The sequence below is a fragment of the Galeopterus variegatus genome, unplaced genomic scaffold (assembly GCF_000696425.1).
Source record: "Galeopterus variegatus unplaced genomic scaffold, G_variegatus-3.0.2 Scaffold202, whole genome shotgun sequence".
Classification (NCBI taxonomy): Eukaryota; Metazoa; Chordata; class Mammalia; order Dermoptera; family Cynocephalidae; genus Galeopterus; species Galeopterus variegatus.
Genome location: NW_007726313.1, coordinates 30,754 through 47,551, shown reverse-complemented (window position 1 = coordinate 47,551; position 16,798 = coordinate 30,754). Strand labels below are relative to the sequence as shown.

General features: G+C 35.6%; 1 protein-coding gene across 1 annotated transcript in view; it reads right to left on the bottom strand.

Annotated features, from left to right (window-relative positions):
• Positions 1-1,080: 1,080 nt before the first annotated feature.
• Positions 1,081-16,798, bottom strand: part of DNAJC10 (DnaJ (Hsp40) homolog, subfamily C, member 10) — a 43,070-nt gene continuing 27,352 nt past the window's right edge. Inside the window, 7 exon segments of the mRNA XM_008565726.1 lie at positions 1,081-2,425; positions 4,179-4,283; positions 7,057-7,176; positions 12,526-12,673; positions 12,946-12,999; positions 14,532-14,665; positions 15,643-15,798. Of these exon segments, the coding sequence (XP_008563948.1) occupies positions 2,414-2,425; positions 4,179-4,283; positions 7,057-7,176; positions 12,526-12,673; positions 12,946-12,999; positions 14,532-14,665; positions 15,643-15,798 (729 nt within the window). The 3' untranslated portion in view covers positions 1,081-2,413.

Genomic DNA, 16,798 nt, shown 5'->3' with positions numbered 1-16,798 from the left:
AAAAAAAAAAAAAAAAAAAAAAAAAAAAAAAGAATAGGCAAATATTAATGCCCCAAACACATACTCCAAAGGTCTTATGTAGCCACATCCTTTAAATGTACCTAATCTTTAAGGCTGGCTGCCTGCCTGCCTGGCAGAATGTGCTCTGGTCTGCTAGACTTGGTACCACATTACCTAAGTTCAGCTGCACAAAACAATGGTGTTGCTGAGAGACACGTTATACTTGGTACTCCTTAGAGGTGCTCTACTACACCAATGCAGCTGTTAAAGCCTAAATCTGCCAGCTATTTTTGAAGGACCAGTAACAATGATACGATGCAGAAGATAGCCTCCTGATTTATGTTACTTTACGATACATGTTACCTAACAGATTCCCAGGGTCCCTGGCTTTAGATTTTGATTCCACAGGCGCATAATTTAGGCCAAGTTACAGGATACATAATATTTACTATTTTATTTACTGCCTAAAATATTTCTCAACTAGTAAGTATAGGAAATATATTTATAAGTGGTAATAGAAGTAACTATAAACTTATTTATGAGTTTAGTTGACAGAACTGTGAATATAAACTCTTGGGAGATGGGAACCATGCGTTATATTCCTATTGCACACTCCTCAGGGTCCAGCACAGTGGTACGTACATAACCAGTATATTAACATAGTAAATATTACCAAGTAAAGCTTCCTTAGGCACTCCATTTTTACTAGGATTTTTGTAGAAACAAGCCAGTTTTGAAGAACTTCTAGGCTTTAAAAATTTAATAAATGAAAGGCTCTTGCCATTACTGATCAAAATTCAAAAAGCTGGTGTTAAGGTTAAGAGTGGTGACTGTTCCATATATGCCCATGTGTATAAAGCAGAACCCAAGAATGGAGGTTAAGAGTATATACTAGAGAAAAATATGGGAGAGAATGTGAAGCATAACGTTAGAGTTGAAAATGAACAAAGTCTATTTTTTATATAAGTTAAATTATAGCAATAAAATAATCTATGTGAGGGAATATTGGGGGACAAGGTAAAGTGATATTAAAAAAAAACCCCACAAATCTCTTCCAAACACAATAAAGCACAGTCTTAATAAGTTTTTTGAAAAATCAAAGGGTTTTTTTTATTCATTGACTTCTTTTGAGCAACTGGGATTTTTATCATTTCATACACTCTTGAATTATAACCAAACATCTACATGTTACTCACAATTTGTTAAATGCAAGGAAAAAATTTTGTGATTGAGTATGAACAGATCTGAAACTAAAAAATCCCACTCTTAGATTTATATACTTGATTTTCTTATAAAAATAACTTTAGTTATTACACCCATATTTATCTAAAAAAGGCAGCCTCTGACAGTATACTAATAACTGGAATAACCACAGGATCATTATGAGCTACAGTGAAACAAACCTGTAAAATTATTTTTCCTACTTGAATAATGAATAAAAAAGAATGAAAAAACCAGAACTATGAAAAAAGCAAACCAGTGTAAATAAAGAATATAGGTCAAAACAAATTCCAAAAAGCTTAAAAATTAGATGCTTCAAAAAAAAAAAAATCAGCTATCAGTGAGAAAATTTTTATGAAAGACATTTCAGAAAATAAATGACTCATATATATTCCAAATATAGAACTCTAAATACTTGATATATCTGGGATACTCTACAATGTCCAGTTAATTTCTATACATCTTTTTCTGTCATGTTTTTCTGGATGATATATATCTATAGAATTTGTACACTTAGTGTTAAAAAAAATTTCTCAGTTGTGAAAAATTAGCATTTCTTCAACCTTTAAAAAGGAAAGAAAACAATGAATAATATCTTTATAATACAGCATGAAAACAGGTATCTGTTTATTTTTCTGCATTTTGAGTGTTTTTACGATGAAATATATAGTCAGAGACAGAATTTTTAGAACAGGTGACTGAAAACCAAGTTACCTCTTTTCAGGCCAGCCACAGAACTAGGTGAAAAAGTGTGCTTTGTACATCTTTAGACATTATGTAGATAATGCAGAGCAGGCTCATTTTGCAGCTAGTCACACGAAACATCATTTCTAGCAATCTGTGGCCCATGGGCTGAATTTGGCTTGTGGCCTATGTTTGTATGGCCCTGAGCTAAAAATGGTTTTTGTATTTTTTAATAAGGCTGTTTAGAAAACAACAACAAAACAAAAAAGAAGAATATGTGACAAGAACCTTTTATGGTCTGCAAACCTTAAAATATTTATGATCTGGCCTTTTACAGAAAAAAACTTGCAGACCCTTCATTCACACCAATGCTGTACAGAATTCAGGCAGTGCAATTACAAGTCCAAGATAACGTTCACTTATTCCTAACCATGAACGTACTGACATTCTAATGAAGGTGTCTTCTGATGTCATTTGTCAGAATTTCTCTTCAATTTTTTCTTCATCATCAAAGTTCATCCTATAACAATAATGTAAAGGTGATTGAAAGAGAAAAGGAAGAGTTTATGATGTTAAAAATAAGGTAAAATAATATAAACTAAGCAATATTTTACCTTTTCAGAAATACTCAGTATTCTTATTTAATATATTACTACATAAAATATACCTTGCCTAACTAAAACAATGGAAAAGAAATGATTATCTACTAGTTCTTACCTCCACACAGCAGACTATAATTTTATGTACTTTCAAAGGCCTATTTGGTAGTATGCTCTTTAACTTAATTTCGGTTGTGATATTCTGTTTATGACTAATAGTGTTTTTCTATTTCAAATATTTAACTTGATAAAAGTCATAAATTTTTAAATAAAATATCTTGAGAAAACTAATATTGCCAAAACACTAGAAAAACATGTTTGTTCAGTGAACCCAAGAAAATAGATTCACAACTATCTCTTTCCTATATTTTAGATTTGGACAAAATATTCTCAAAGCAGGCTATAAGGTTTTCTGTATTGGGGGCTGCAGCTCTGAACTAGATTATAGCAGAATCAGTACTGTAATATGGCCCTACAAAGTCAGCCTTCTCCAGTCCTCTCCAGAGGCTGTGCTGTGCTTTTGTCCTTTTCTTATCTTATAGGGAAAGAATCCAAGACACCATATATGTGATTGTATTATATTCTTATCAAAAAGCACTCCAACATCATGGACTCTCTACTCTGTTTCTGTGTATGCTCTAGGATGACACTGATTTTAAAAAGGCAAAAGTGAACTGCCTTCTGAAGGATAACAGGAAAGGTTGCACTGCTTTTTGATAGATTAAAAAAAAATTCAAGGAATGCCCAAGAAGAATATGGGTCTCAATACATCCTGAATACACCAAGAACAAAAGAAAATTTGCTATCCAAAATGTATTATGAAAGCTCCAGTATATTTATTCCTAACAATTCAATGCTTTTACATTTGAACAAAATTTAAATAATTTATGGCCATAGTCACTATTTTTTTATAGCTTTACTGAGATATAGTTCATATACCATAAAATTCCTACATTTAAAGGAGTTCAGTGGTTTTCAGTATATTCAGAATAGTGCAACTATCATCACGATCTAATTTTAAAATATTTTCCACACCCCCAAAAGAAACTTTATTAACCATCAGCAGTTGCCCCAATTTCCATTTCTTTTCTACTGCACCCACCCCTAGGCAACCACTAATCTACTTCTAGTCTCTGTAGGTTAGTCTATTCTGGACATCTCACATAAAATCATACACAGTAACGTGGCCTTTTGTGACTGGTTTCATTCACTAAGCATGTTTTCAAGGTCCATCCATGTTGTAATAAGGATCAGTACTTCATTCCTTTTTATGGTTAAAAAATATAGCATTGTATGAATATACCGCATTTTGTTTATCCCTTCATCAGCTGATGGACATTTGCATTTCCACTTTTTGCCATTATGAATGAGGCTGCTATGAATATTTCTATACAAGTTTTTGTGCGAACCATAGTCACTATTTTTTGTTAAATGGTTTTAGTTGTCTCAATTTCTAAACATTTCCATGTCTAGACGTTAGTTTGATTGTCCTATTTCCCAAAGTAGAAATTTACAACTATCTTATTACTTTTTGAAGGTTCCTGTTATGAAATTTATGATTATTGTACCTTATGTGTACCTTATCAATACCTTATGTGTATCGATATACATAATATATAGTAAGAATAAATTTTGATAACTTTTGTTAAAGTGATCTCTAGGCTTAGTCCTTACCTTATTTCTCTTTCCTTGATTTTGGAGAGTTTCTAATTTTTCATATATTAAGGTAGCAATCGCTTTTGCATCTCTGGTATTTATTTGCTCTTCTAAAATATCTCTCTAAAATTAAAAACACTCGTTATCTTTATTTAACCAAAACATAACATTTCCATCTAAGAAACTTGATTAAATATGCTTTAAAGTTCTTTTGTTCCAAAACTTTAAGTGTTTGAAATTCAAGTGTCTTCAGAGAAATAATGCTGCAAAAGCACAGTTTTAACCCATAATGTACCTGAAATAAATACTAATAGTGTTATGGAAACGTAAAATAGATCCTTGGGAAAAATGCACCGTTGACTCCAAACTTCAGAGGACTGAAATCATTCTAATCTAATGCAATCATCAATACTGACAAAACCTTGACCAACTACAATAACAGAAAGCAACACGTATCTCCTAGTTATCATCTGCACAGCAGGAAAGTGCCTGAAAAGCAGGGCAAGGAGCAGGTCAGTATATCCAGGCCTGCTTATTTTGCATCTGGAGCCATCTGTTTTCTCATTCCTGGTGTGAACCCGAACCCCAACCCCAACTAACTGCCCGCCTGGTTTGTACTTCTGTTTACTCCAATCATTATTCTCCCTTGGCCTTCCTATCTGGCCTGGACTTCTGGATGCCACCCATCTTTCAGTCTGAACAGGGACATTTGGTTCCTAACTTTATCAGCTGGATTCCTCTGGACACATGGTAACATCATCTTTTCAAACAGCTCTGTCTATGGTGTGGTTAGTTCTGTAACTGCTCATTACATTGACACTTCCCTAATATCATTCTACCTGAATAATGCCCCTATTTATGTCACCCATTTCTCAGTTGTTCTGAAAATTGAGAAACAGATATTAAGCTCCTTTATCTCTGCTGAGTTCTGCTTGCCCCAGGCTGTTCTTGACAGCTTCTTGACAAATCAAAAACCTTCATGGACAAAACTTAGATGTGCGACAATTAGATTTCAAAAATTCATCACCTAATTTCTTTATTTAGCTCTATTTCAAAATGTATTAAAGCTACCAAAAAATATCAGATCTTAACCTGACATTCTCCTCCAAAAAGTAGAAAATATTTGACATTATTTATTTTGAATATTTTACCAGAAAACATGAGTACATGGCAAATACTTGTTTAGCTTACCACAGTTTTTTCCCCCCCAAAGGAATTAAGCTCATTACTTAAACTTATTCAATAGTATAAAGCATTCTGAACAGAAATATAGGAAATAAATATTATTCCAGGCAGCAGTATTGCAGGCTGTTCTTAGTGACCTCAGTAGCCACTATAACCTTTGGAAACCTTACTGCTCTTACTATTTTTGTTTTTTTGTTTAGCTGGCCATATCATCATCAAGATTGGATCCATGATTGTGTCATCAGCTGCATTCCAGGCAGAGCACCACCTGTTTACTTAAGAAGACCACTCAAGTCTGCCTTCATCATCTTGGGTTTTACTGGTCATCACTACCATCTGTTTAGCTCTTCCACAATTCATGGTTCTTTTTCAGCTTTTAACAATTACAGTTATTATATTTCCAAGTCTACTTTTGGATAGAAAATGATTTTATATTTTTCGGTTACTCTCTAAGAGACATTGAAAGGTACACACTTTTCTCACTCTTCCTAGGATCATAATAGAAAACAGTTCATTTTATCTTTCACCACACTGTGCAATCTCCTTTGTCTGCCTGCCTTTGTTGAACTTTTCTTTCAATTAAAAAAAAAATCATGCATTCTTATTTACTTTCTTATAAACTAATTGAGCATGAGAAAGTTAATCTTCAATTCTGAAAAAAAAATTCTTGTTAATCTATTCTTATGCATTCTTTAAAGTATCAGAGTTCTACTGTCAAAAAACAAAACATATTTTTACTTGGGAAGACAGCAAAGGTCATGAGTTAGCAAGTACAGTGCCTGAAAAACAGAGCTTTTGTATCAATAATCATAGATAAAAGGTATGACATGGATTTTGTTAAGACCCATTGGTGGATCTCTAGTTTTTCTTTTTACTGAAAAAGCATATTGTCAGTGGCCCCCCAAATTAATTATGACTGAATCCAGAAACCCTAACTTTTATTTTGTAATCTAAACCATGAATAATTATTCAAGATACTCAGGTACTAAGGCTATTTCAAAAGTATTGTAAAAGTATTCTCTTAATATTTTTTACCTTCTAGGAAAGAAGAATTACTTATAAAAGTAACATGTATTCATTCTATAAAAAGTCAGAAATATGAAACTTCACAGAAAATAATTACTCTGAATTCCACCACCCAAAGATAGCCAATATTAATATTTTGTTATGTCTCTAATTTTCCTATTCATTAGTATAAAAATTTAAGGCAATTGAGATCATATCAACCATGAGAAAGAAAAACTGTTAAGATCACTTGGTATATATGTAAATGAAAAGCTGTTTCAGTAATATGCAATAATATTTAAAAAAGGACAAAGGGGGCCTGCCCCGTGGTGCACTCTGGAGAGTGCGGTGCTGGGAGTGCAGCGACGCTCCCACCGCGGGTTCAGATCCTGTACAGAACTGGCCGGTGCGCTCACTGGCTGAGCGCAGTGCGGGCGACACCAAGCCAAGGGTTGCGAACCCCTTACCGGTCACGAAAAAGACAAACAAAACAAAACAAAACAAAACAAAAAAGGACAAAGGGAGAACAAAATAGGCCAAGGGTTGCGAACCCCTTACCGGTCACGAAAAAGACAAACAAAACAAAACAAAACAAAAAAGGACAAAGGGAGAACAAAATAGGAAAAAGCATTACTCAGACTGAAAACAAATCTCCTTTTGAGCTTGGACTGTTAAAGGAAGGAATTAGAGGAAAGCCTGTACATACCTTTGCTCTTTCATAGAAATAAAATTTCACAGTTGGATAGGCTCTGATACCAGCTTTCTGGCACGTTTGAGCATAAGCCTGACAGTCCACTTTCCCAGCTTTCACTTTTCCTTTAATCATCTGAAAAAAGAAAAATATGGTTTGCCATCCTCTCTTCAGCATAAACTATTTTGGCAACCACAAAGCAACATGATATAAAACATTCTGAATCTTTATATATTTAAGGGTTATTTAAGAAACTTAGTTTCAATCCTTCCTATTCAAACAAGATTGTTTCTAAATTCTTCCTGGCCCTTTAAGCTTCTGTTCACCCAGCACCTCTTCCCTGCAACAGCAAACAAATTCTCCTGTGTCTTAAAACTGAGAAACTTTATTCTGAACTACCTTGATTTCTTGTTACCCACACCTTGCCCATCACAAACCTCTGTTTCTGTTTTCATCTTTTTTCGTTTCTCTGGTCTCTGTGCTGAGAGTATTTTTCTTCTTGTGGAAGGCTGACTCCTCCTCCTACGTTCTCCAATCCCTCCCTGGCAGATCTGTAATTCTCTTTTCAGTGTATGTACAAATGATCACAAAAGGATTCCTTCCTGGATTGCAATGGTTCCTGTAGCTACCACCCTGCTTCTCTAAGGCTCTCATTTTTTTCTGAGCAGCAGTCTACTCTTTCACCACTTCCTCACCATCTCCTAGTTTGGCAAGACATTTTAGTCTGGCACCTGTTCTTCTCCCTCCACTAAAACTCCTCAAAGTTCACAACTGACCTCTACTTGACCAAACTGAATGGACACTTCAGTCTTCTTAATGGGAACCCGATACTGCTGACCACTTCTTTCTTTTCTCTTTTCTTTCTTGGCATTGGTCACTACTCTCTTAGCCTTCTTCCCATTTTCTAGCATGGGGGACCTCCTCCTTTATCCGCCCCTCATATTATAACATCCAATCAGAGTTCTCTTTGGTCAACAATTTTTTCACTGTGAAAAGTCTCTTAGGCTGATCTTATATACCTATATGTTCATCAACTCCAGTCTCTCCCCTTGATTTCATATTCAATCATGTATTGGCTTGCTTTAGGTGAATGCCTCAGAAGTACCTCAAGCATGTCCAAAATTAATCCTGTTCCCTTAACCCACTCTTCTTCCTATTTATTCAGTTTAAAATAGATACTAGGGTTATCCTATACTCCTCTCTCCTTCACCTATAACGAACATTAAATCCTATTTATTCATTTTTATTTTACTGATTGTGCATATTCATTGCATACAAAGCTGACCTTCACCACCTGTGTCCAGGATGTGATGGTCCCTATTTATTCTTATATCTCTTTTGTATTTGTCTCCTCCTTTCTCTTCTTACTATCATCACTGATCTAATCCTGGTTCAAGTTGTAATCTCTCACTTCCGGACAACTAAAATATCTTTGGTGCCTGCAGTTGAGTCACCAAGGCTGGGGTACACCAACAGGCAGATTAACTTTTAAGGCACCAGCAATGTTGCATGAATAAGCACATATGCAGACAGACACACACTCATGTTGAAGGTTGGAGAAATCTAGAAATGTTATTTTAATAGGTTTTTATGTCATTTCCAAAATGTTTATTTTATTTCATTATTTTACTTATATTTTTAATTACTTAGGGGAGGGCACCATATTGGTTTTGTGCTCTAAATATCTTTCTGTTTTTTTTTCCTCATATATTCTAGCTTTATTTTCTTTATCAACTTGAATGTTTTTTGTTGAGTTAGGCCCCAGAGTGAATTTATTTTTTTAATTAAACCATAATTGATTATACATATTTTTAGGATTCAACACTGAAGTATGTTGATCAAATATTAGCATATATATTATTACAAATCATACTTATTCTTTATGCCCCTTATCCAATCTCTCCCCATACCCTTCTGATAACCCTAGATTTCTTTTCTCTTTCTGAAAGACTTAACAGTTACTCTGTTGATTTGTTGCCTAGAAGATCTGTCCAGTGCTTGGAGAGGTGTGTTCAGGTCCCCCAATATTACTGTAGAGTACATGTTTCTTCTGTCACAATGGATTAGGCTTTGTGGAGAGAGACATCCTCTTCTTTGGTCTCCACTGGTGACTTTCCTTGTGTCAATGGACTTGAGTGGTTGGCGGACCACCTGCATGGTGGTGGGGCATCTAAGCTGCTTTTGGGGCAGCTGTGGCTATTGTGGTGGCTGTGGTGGGCCACCCACGTGGAAGTTGTTTTTTTGGCATGCTCCTTGCCTGGTTGTGGGAGGAGGGGTTGGTCCCCAGCTCCATCTGTTTTTACATTCTAAGATGTTCTTGTGGAGCAGTTGGGTGGAAGGGGGAGAAGGAAAGGAAATAGGATAGGAGAAGGAGGGGTGTGGTTGAGGCCCGTGGCACCCCCCTCATTCCTGCAGGGGAGACCAGGGGGCTTCCAGTGGTGGCTTAGTCATTGCTGGGCTGAATGCACATGTCAGGGGAATGTGGCTGAAGCCCTCGACTCCCCCACTGTCCCCAGCCCTACCCTCTCCCAGGCTTGTGGGCCCAGGGGGCATCTGGTCCTTCTAGGTTTTATAGGTGTTCTTCGGTGAAGTGACTTTACTAGTTAATATCAAACTTTGTCTCTGCTCTGTGGGTATTTTGTTTTTTCTTTCAGATCTGTGTTGGATTATACTCTGTTCCCACTACTTAAACTCTGCACTGGAACTAATTTGTTGTCCTTTGCTTACTTCTAAAATGGAGGAAGTTTCTGTGGGGACCAGCACTTGAGCCTTGTGGTTGACCTAATTGCTGCTGATTCCCTGGGGAAGTCTTTTTGTGCAGGTCAGGTTTTAATGTTTGACTTTGTAGGTATATCTGGGTCTCGCGAGATCTGGTACACCTGGGTTGTGTACAAACTCTAGTCTGGACCTGAGTCTTTTCAGCAAACTGCTCCCCCTGCAGTTCTATACTCCTGACTTGCCTCCACTGAGTGGTCCTGTGCTGATTGGGGGGAAGATCAGCTGTCCTTGTAGTACCCCAGTGTTCCCCCGTGGGCCCATCTCCCTGACCACCCGTACTCCAAACACTTCCCATGGGACAGGGTGTGTGCCAGTCCCTTGCGATGACTTACTGGCCTCTGAGTGGCTCCTTTTTTCAGTTGTTCCGGCTCCTCACTCCTATGTGGGTCCATGGGAAGCCTGTTAGTGGTCCTGCTGGCCTGAGGTCACCAAGGCCCTCTTCGACCCTTGCCGCCTCCAAGCAACTTCATAGGAAGGGCAGAGCAGTGGCTTTTGCCAGCTCTTGCTCCCTGTGCTCACAAGGGTCAGCCTTGAAGTGACTGGGATTAAAAATGGCAGGAGCAGTCCTTTCTTTCTCTCATCATGGTTTCTCCTGCCTTCATGTACTCCTTAGGTCTCTCCTCCTCTTCCCCTGAACTCTAGTGGCCCCAGCTTGGCAGTTCATTGCTTTTTAATAGTTGTAAATTGGTTGATTTGTGGGAGAGAGTGATGCTGGGACCACCATCTTGACCGGAAGCTCTCTTTCTGTTTATTGGCTCTTGTTCAGCCTGCCAATGTGATCTTTCTAAAATGTACAATGAATCCTGCTATATCCAACAGTTCTCCTCTACTGCTTACATAGAATACATTCTGTACAGTATAAAATCACTGAGGTAGAGTGGGCAGTGCACTAGCACAGCGAAAAGAAGTAACCTCCTCCTCCTTGCCCATTATTTGAGCTTCAGTTTTTGTCATTCCCCTTCCTTGTTTATACTCTGATAATACTGGACTAACATGGAGATCCCTGAACATGACCTGCTCTCTCATTTTTCTGTATGCTACCAAATAACTGTCTTCTCTGTTTAGAGTGCTCTCCAGCTGACCTTTTCAAGTGCCCAACTCCTGGTCATGTTGTAATTCTCATCTCAAATACTAACTTTTCTGTGGAGCCTTCTGTCTCTTCCTGGCCTGACTCTGCACTTCATTCTATATTTACTATAGAAATCATCCTGTTGTATTATATTTATTCATTTGCATTTCACCTTTCCACTACATTAAAATTTTCTTAAAGACATGAAATTTCTGTCTTTTCATCTTTGTTGGCCCAGTACCAAGCATAATGCTTTTCACTTGGTGCTTAGGATTTGTTGAATGAATGACCTTTTTCATGCTTAGTAATCTTCTGCTATACTCAAGACATAGTTGCATTACAAAGTTTATAACCAAGCTAAGTTTTCAATAATGAGGAATGAAGGAATAAAATATTTTGTTAGATTATTGGAGAAATTATTGGAGAAAAAGAAAGCATAAGAAGAAGATTAAAGTAGAAAGAATGAATAACCTCTTATTTGAAGGACCAGTCAATAAATAAAATAATCTTTTATAGTTTATAGGAGCTTTGAAATCCCTCTAAGAAATTCTCATGGCTTGCTTGGGATGCTAAGCTTTTATTTTAGACAGGTGGGACTGGTTTTGACTTTCTCATTCTAACTAATGTTTTGTACTGCCAATGGCAAGAGATCCTTGAATTATGTAGGTGAGGAAACTACTAATCTAGATTAGGTCATTAACAGGACTGTTATGACAAAAAGAAACATCAAAAACTCAGACTGCACTGAGTGTATGTATTCAGTTTGATTTTATAAGCATTTACTAAGTTAGGCAGTAGGAATACAAATACAGATAAAACATGGACCTGGCTCTCAAGAAGCTCATAGTCTTATGGAAGAGACAGCTGTGTAAATAATTAACATGCATTGTTTAAGTACACTGATGGAGTATAAGATATCAAGATGACATTAACTGAGAAAAGCAGAGAAAGCAGAAGTGCCATCAGAGTTGAGTTTTGTAGCATAAGGAGAACAAAATCCAGACAACCAAAGTAGAGACAGGAGAGCACATACATAAGGATACATGTTCAGAGAACCTGAAATACTTTATGTCTGGAGTGTAAAGGGTGAGGTGGGAGAAAGAAAGAAAGCTCAGATTGGAGACCTGAAGTCAATGGACACATACCAAGAAACTTGGTTAGTAAGCCAGAGAAGGCAATATTTTAGGAAGAGCATCAGGACAGCACTGAAGAAGGTAGACTCGTAGTATGAGACTAGTTAAAAGGCAAATATAATAAATCTAGATGAAGGCTCGGACAAAAAGGCTAGCAATAAAGATGGATAAGAGATGACACAGAACAGATAGGATCTCGTGATTGCCTGGAGGGCAGCAGAGTACTGGCGGTGGGGGAAGGAAGTAGGAGACAAGAGCAAAGAGAGATTTCTGGCTCTTACAACTAGGTAGATGATGATGCTGTCAACCGAGATAGAGATGTCAGCTAAAAGCTTTCATATAGAAAAGAAATTTGCAAAGATTAGTCATAGAAAAAGAATACAGTTGTTTAAATTCAGAGAAAACTTTTTTAAAAAACCCAAGAATTATATTTACAGTGTTTTTATCTAATTATTAAAACATGCATGTGACCACAACTTATTTAAGTAGATAGATAGGACTTACCCTAGCCAAGAGCTCAAATTCCGGAGCAAAATTTTGGCAAGGTCCACACCAAGGAGCATAGAAATCAACCACCCAGTGATTCTTTCCTTGTAAAACTTTTTCATTGAAAGTCTGAGGTGTTAGATCTGTGGACACTTGAGGTAAAAACCTGTGGCAAAGGATCAAAATCATTTTTCATTATACAAAACCAAAGTAAACATCTAAAAATGTAATAATGTTGCAAGACTTTCTAAAAGCAATTTAAAAATTGCTTCAAAGAATGAGTGTAATAAAACACCCCATCCTGGTACATATCATTTAGTAAGTAGTTTAAAATGCTGGAACCTTAAACAATCCCCAGTAAACTTAACTAATGACATAAGAAGAAGGTAAACAGCTTTGAATCTTTTTTATACAATGATATGTATTTTAATTACTTACCCTAGACCCCAAATTCTTAGGGAATAAGCATCCCTATTCCAACCATTGTAACTACTGAAAAAAGAAAAAACACGAGTTGTAAATAGTATTTTCTATTATTAGATATATTCAGAAAACAAATGTATTGAAGTAATTAAAAAATGTTTAGTTGATTGACTTCATCTAGCATTTCTCTTCTCAATATACCTAGCTACAAATACTGGTTATATAGCTTCCCAAATAATTTTTCTCTAGTCTTGGTATTGTTTTGGGCTCCAGGCAGACTAGAATGTCTAACTATATCTGCTGGACGTTTCCTGCAGACCTATGGGAACTGCAAAGCTCAAAATGTCTGAGGCTTTAGTTTCTGAACCTTCATTCAAGTTATTACTGTCAATCAAATTCCCATCTAATTTTAAAGCTACCTCAAAAATGCAGCCTTTCATGATTTTCTCACAGTTGTAACCCTCTCTTCCTTTGAAATCCATGGCTCAATTTTACTACTTTAATAATATTCATCATATTCTACCTTACATCTGAGTTTTCTACCTGAAATACCACGTGCTGGTGTGGAAACAATATAGGCACTGAGACAGACCTACATTCAAACCCCAGCAACTGTGTGACTTGGGAATGTTATCTAAGGTCTGAGAATCATAGTTTATTTCTAGTTTTCTACCTGAAATACCACGTGCTGGTGTGGAAACAATATAGGCACTGAGACAGACCTACGTTCAAACCCCAGCAACTGTGTGACTTGGGAATGTTATCTAAGGTCTGAGAATCATAGTTTATTTCTGTTATAGTAGGAACGATAATGATTCCTACCTCACAGAGTACATATGAGGACTAGTAGAAATAATGTGAGTAAAGCATATATAGTAGAATACCTGAAACCAACTAACTTAATAAATGTTAGCTCTTCCTCTTCTTATCTTCTTGGCTAGACTGTAAGCTTCATAAACAGAGGGATTATTCAATTCTCTTTTTTCATCTTCACATCTAATTTTAAAGCTACCTCAAAAATGCAGCCTTTCATGATTTTCTCACAGTTGTAACCCTCTCTTCCTTTGAAATCCATGGCTCAATTTTACTACTTTAATAATATTCATCATATTCTACCTTACATCTGAGTTTTCTACCTGAAATACCACGTGCTGGTGTGGAAACAATATAGGCACTGAGACAGACCTACATTCAAACCCCAGCAACTGTGTGACTTGGGAATGTTATCTAAGGTCTGAGAATCATAGTTTATTTCTATTATAGTAGGAACGATAATGATTCCTACCTCACAGAGTACATATGAGGACTAGTAGAAATAATGTGAGTAAAGCATATATAGTAGAATACCTGAAACCAACTAACTTAATAAATGTTAGCTCTTCCTCTTATCTTCTTGGCTAGACTGTAAGCTTCATAAACAGAGGGATTATTCAATTCTCTTTTTTCATCTTCGGAAGTGCTCACTAACATGCTATCTTAAACATGGTAGTCTCCCAATAAATATTTGTTGGGTTAACTTTTATTTAGTTAGAGTAACTTAAATGTTAACTGTATAATTAAATGATTATAATACATGTCTCCAAATTTTAGAGAATACTTACTGATACTCATAAGCTTTATTTGATTTTTGGGGAAAAAATCTTATCTCAGGGTATCTGTGAACATTTTCTTGGGCACAAAAGGAATGATATTGTTGACAGTCTATACTGCCAACATTGATCAGTCCAGTTAATGTCTATAAAACAAAATAAAAAGATATATCAAACTGATTGGAATCAAATTACCTCTATAATGTTTCACATACGTTTACAATAAAGAAATATGCAGTCACTGTGAAATGATTATATTATTTATCAGTGATTTCCATCAATTAAAAATGAATAAGGGCTATTAATGAATTTGATATCTAATTTTGTAGATAACAGCTTATTATTATTGCAGTTTAAACAAGTGACTTCATTCATTTATCACCTGGGAAAAATTATGTATTTCTAAAACTCTAGAAACCAAGAACTAATGAAGGTCTCTGCAGTGGTATTTCAAGGGATTACTTTTTCCAGTGGAGGCAAGAATTTTAGGTATCCTATTGACTCACATCTGAATTAAAACATTTTATTGAAAAAAGCACAAAAATGTATACTCTTAAATGTTAAGATACTAGAAATCACTACATCTTAAAGGCTTATTTTTTTATCTTAGAAACAAATACAAAATATTAATAGAATTTTCTATTCTGGTATCTAAATAATTTGTTTCCAGTCTTTCATGATTTATAACACTGTGCCTATTTGTAGGAAATTTTCTAAATATAAGGGTACTTCAAAAAGTTCATTAAAAAAGTGGAATTAAAAGATTACATCTTTCCATGAACTTTTTGAAGACTGCTGTATAAATGTTTTACTGCTCAAGGCTATTTTTTTTCTTACTTTTAAGTCCCATAGTATTGTGAAGAACAATATCTTTAGGCTCTAAAAATACAGTATAGAAAAACTTAAATAGAAAATGAAGAGTGTCTTTGGGATGATGCTGGCAGCAGTGTGGTCAAAAGTGTACCAGATACTACATGTAATAGGCAGAATCTAAATGATATGATCAGAACTGTTACTAAGTCATAATCTAGTTGTGGGTTCATTCATCTCAGTTTCAAAATAACTCTGGTAAATAAACATTTCTAGTAAATGTTAAGATTTAAAATAAACTATTTTACCGTACCCGGGCCATTCTTTTCCATTCTGGCATTAAAACTTGACATGGATGACACCACGGAGAATAAAAATCAACCATCCAGACTTCGTCGTATTTTCTTTGTTTAACAAGTTCGTTGAAAGTAGTGGGTGTAAGGGATACCACTGAAGGATTCATAAGATCCTAAAAAGAATATAGCTTCTATTATAATAGACATAAAAAATGAGTTGTTCATATATTCTTGGCAAATTGTTGGTATATGTCATTTAGAAATTTCCTGTTTTTGAGAAACCAAAAGATGCTTAAGGATATTTAAAGGAAATCAATAGTTAATTATTTTAAAATATGAAATTGATTCCTAATTTATTTAAGTTTGGATTTTGCCCATCATTTTTATTAAGTCAACATGTTTTCCCTTTATGTATCACTAAAATCATCGTAGGCAGGGAAAAGAGGCAACTTTAAGGTTATGGGTAGATAATACAAGAGTTCCAAGAGCTGCCCAGATGTCTACATAGGCCATGAGTTCTGTTCTGGAACCAAGAACAAATGGCCCTTTAATTACTAATGGAACGCCTACTATTTTATTTTTCTGACATTCTGACTGGAGATACTGCACAACCTCCCTACAGATCACTTGTTCCAAATGCTTTTTAAACAAAGCTTCACCTCATAACGATCAGGTAATAGTAACAAAGAGGTTAGCTTCACTGGAGAAACAATAAAAAACAAAACATTACTTTGGAGGAGAAGAGCAGATAAGTAGCACAGAATAGGGTGGTCATTAAATGGACAATGATAAGCTAGAATTTTTCATTTCTTTCTTAGGAGGCCCCTGTAACTACTTAAGTCAATCAAGACTATTCGTGAGAAAAAAGGAGATGCTGTTGATGCAGCATACTTCTATTTTTAAAGAAGACAAGGCAAGCGGGTGACAAGGCTTTACGTGAAAGTATAACTGCATATATTCAATAAATAGTTGTGTCCACTATGTACAAGGCACTATACTAGGTAACAAAACAGAGATATTCTCAGAGTTTATATAGTAAAACATCAGAAAAATTTAAAAAAACCGTTTCTTGCCAGAAATGTTTTGGCATGAGAAAAATAAACCCTATTATTAAAAATGATTAAATATTCATATGAAGTGTACATATAGATAGAAGGATCTCTAGCCACAGGC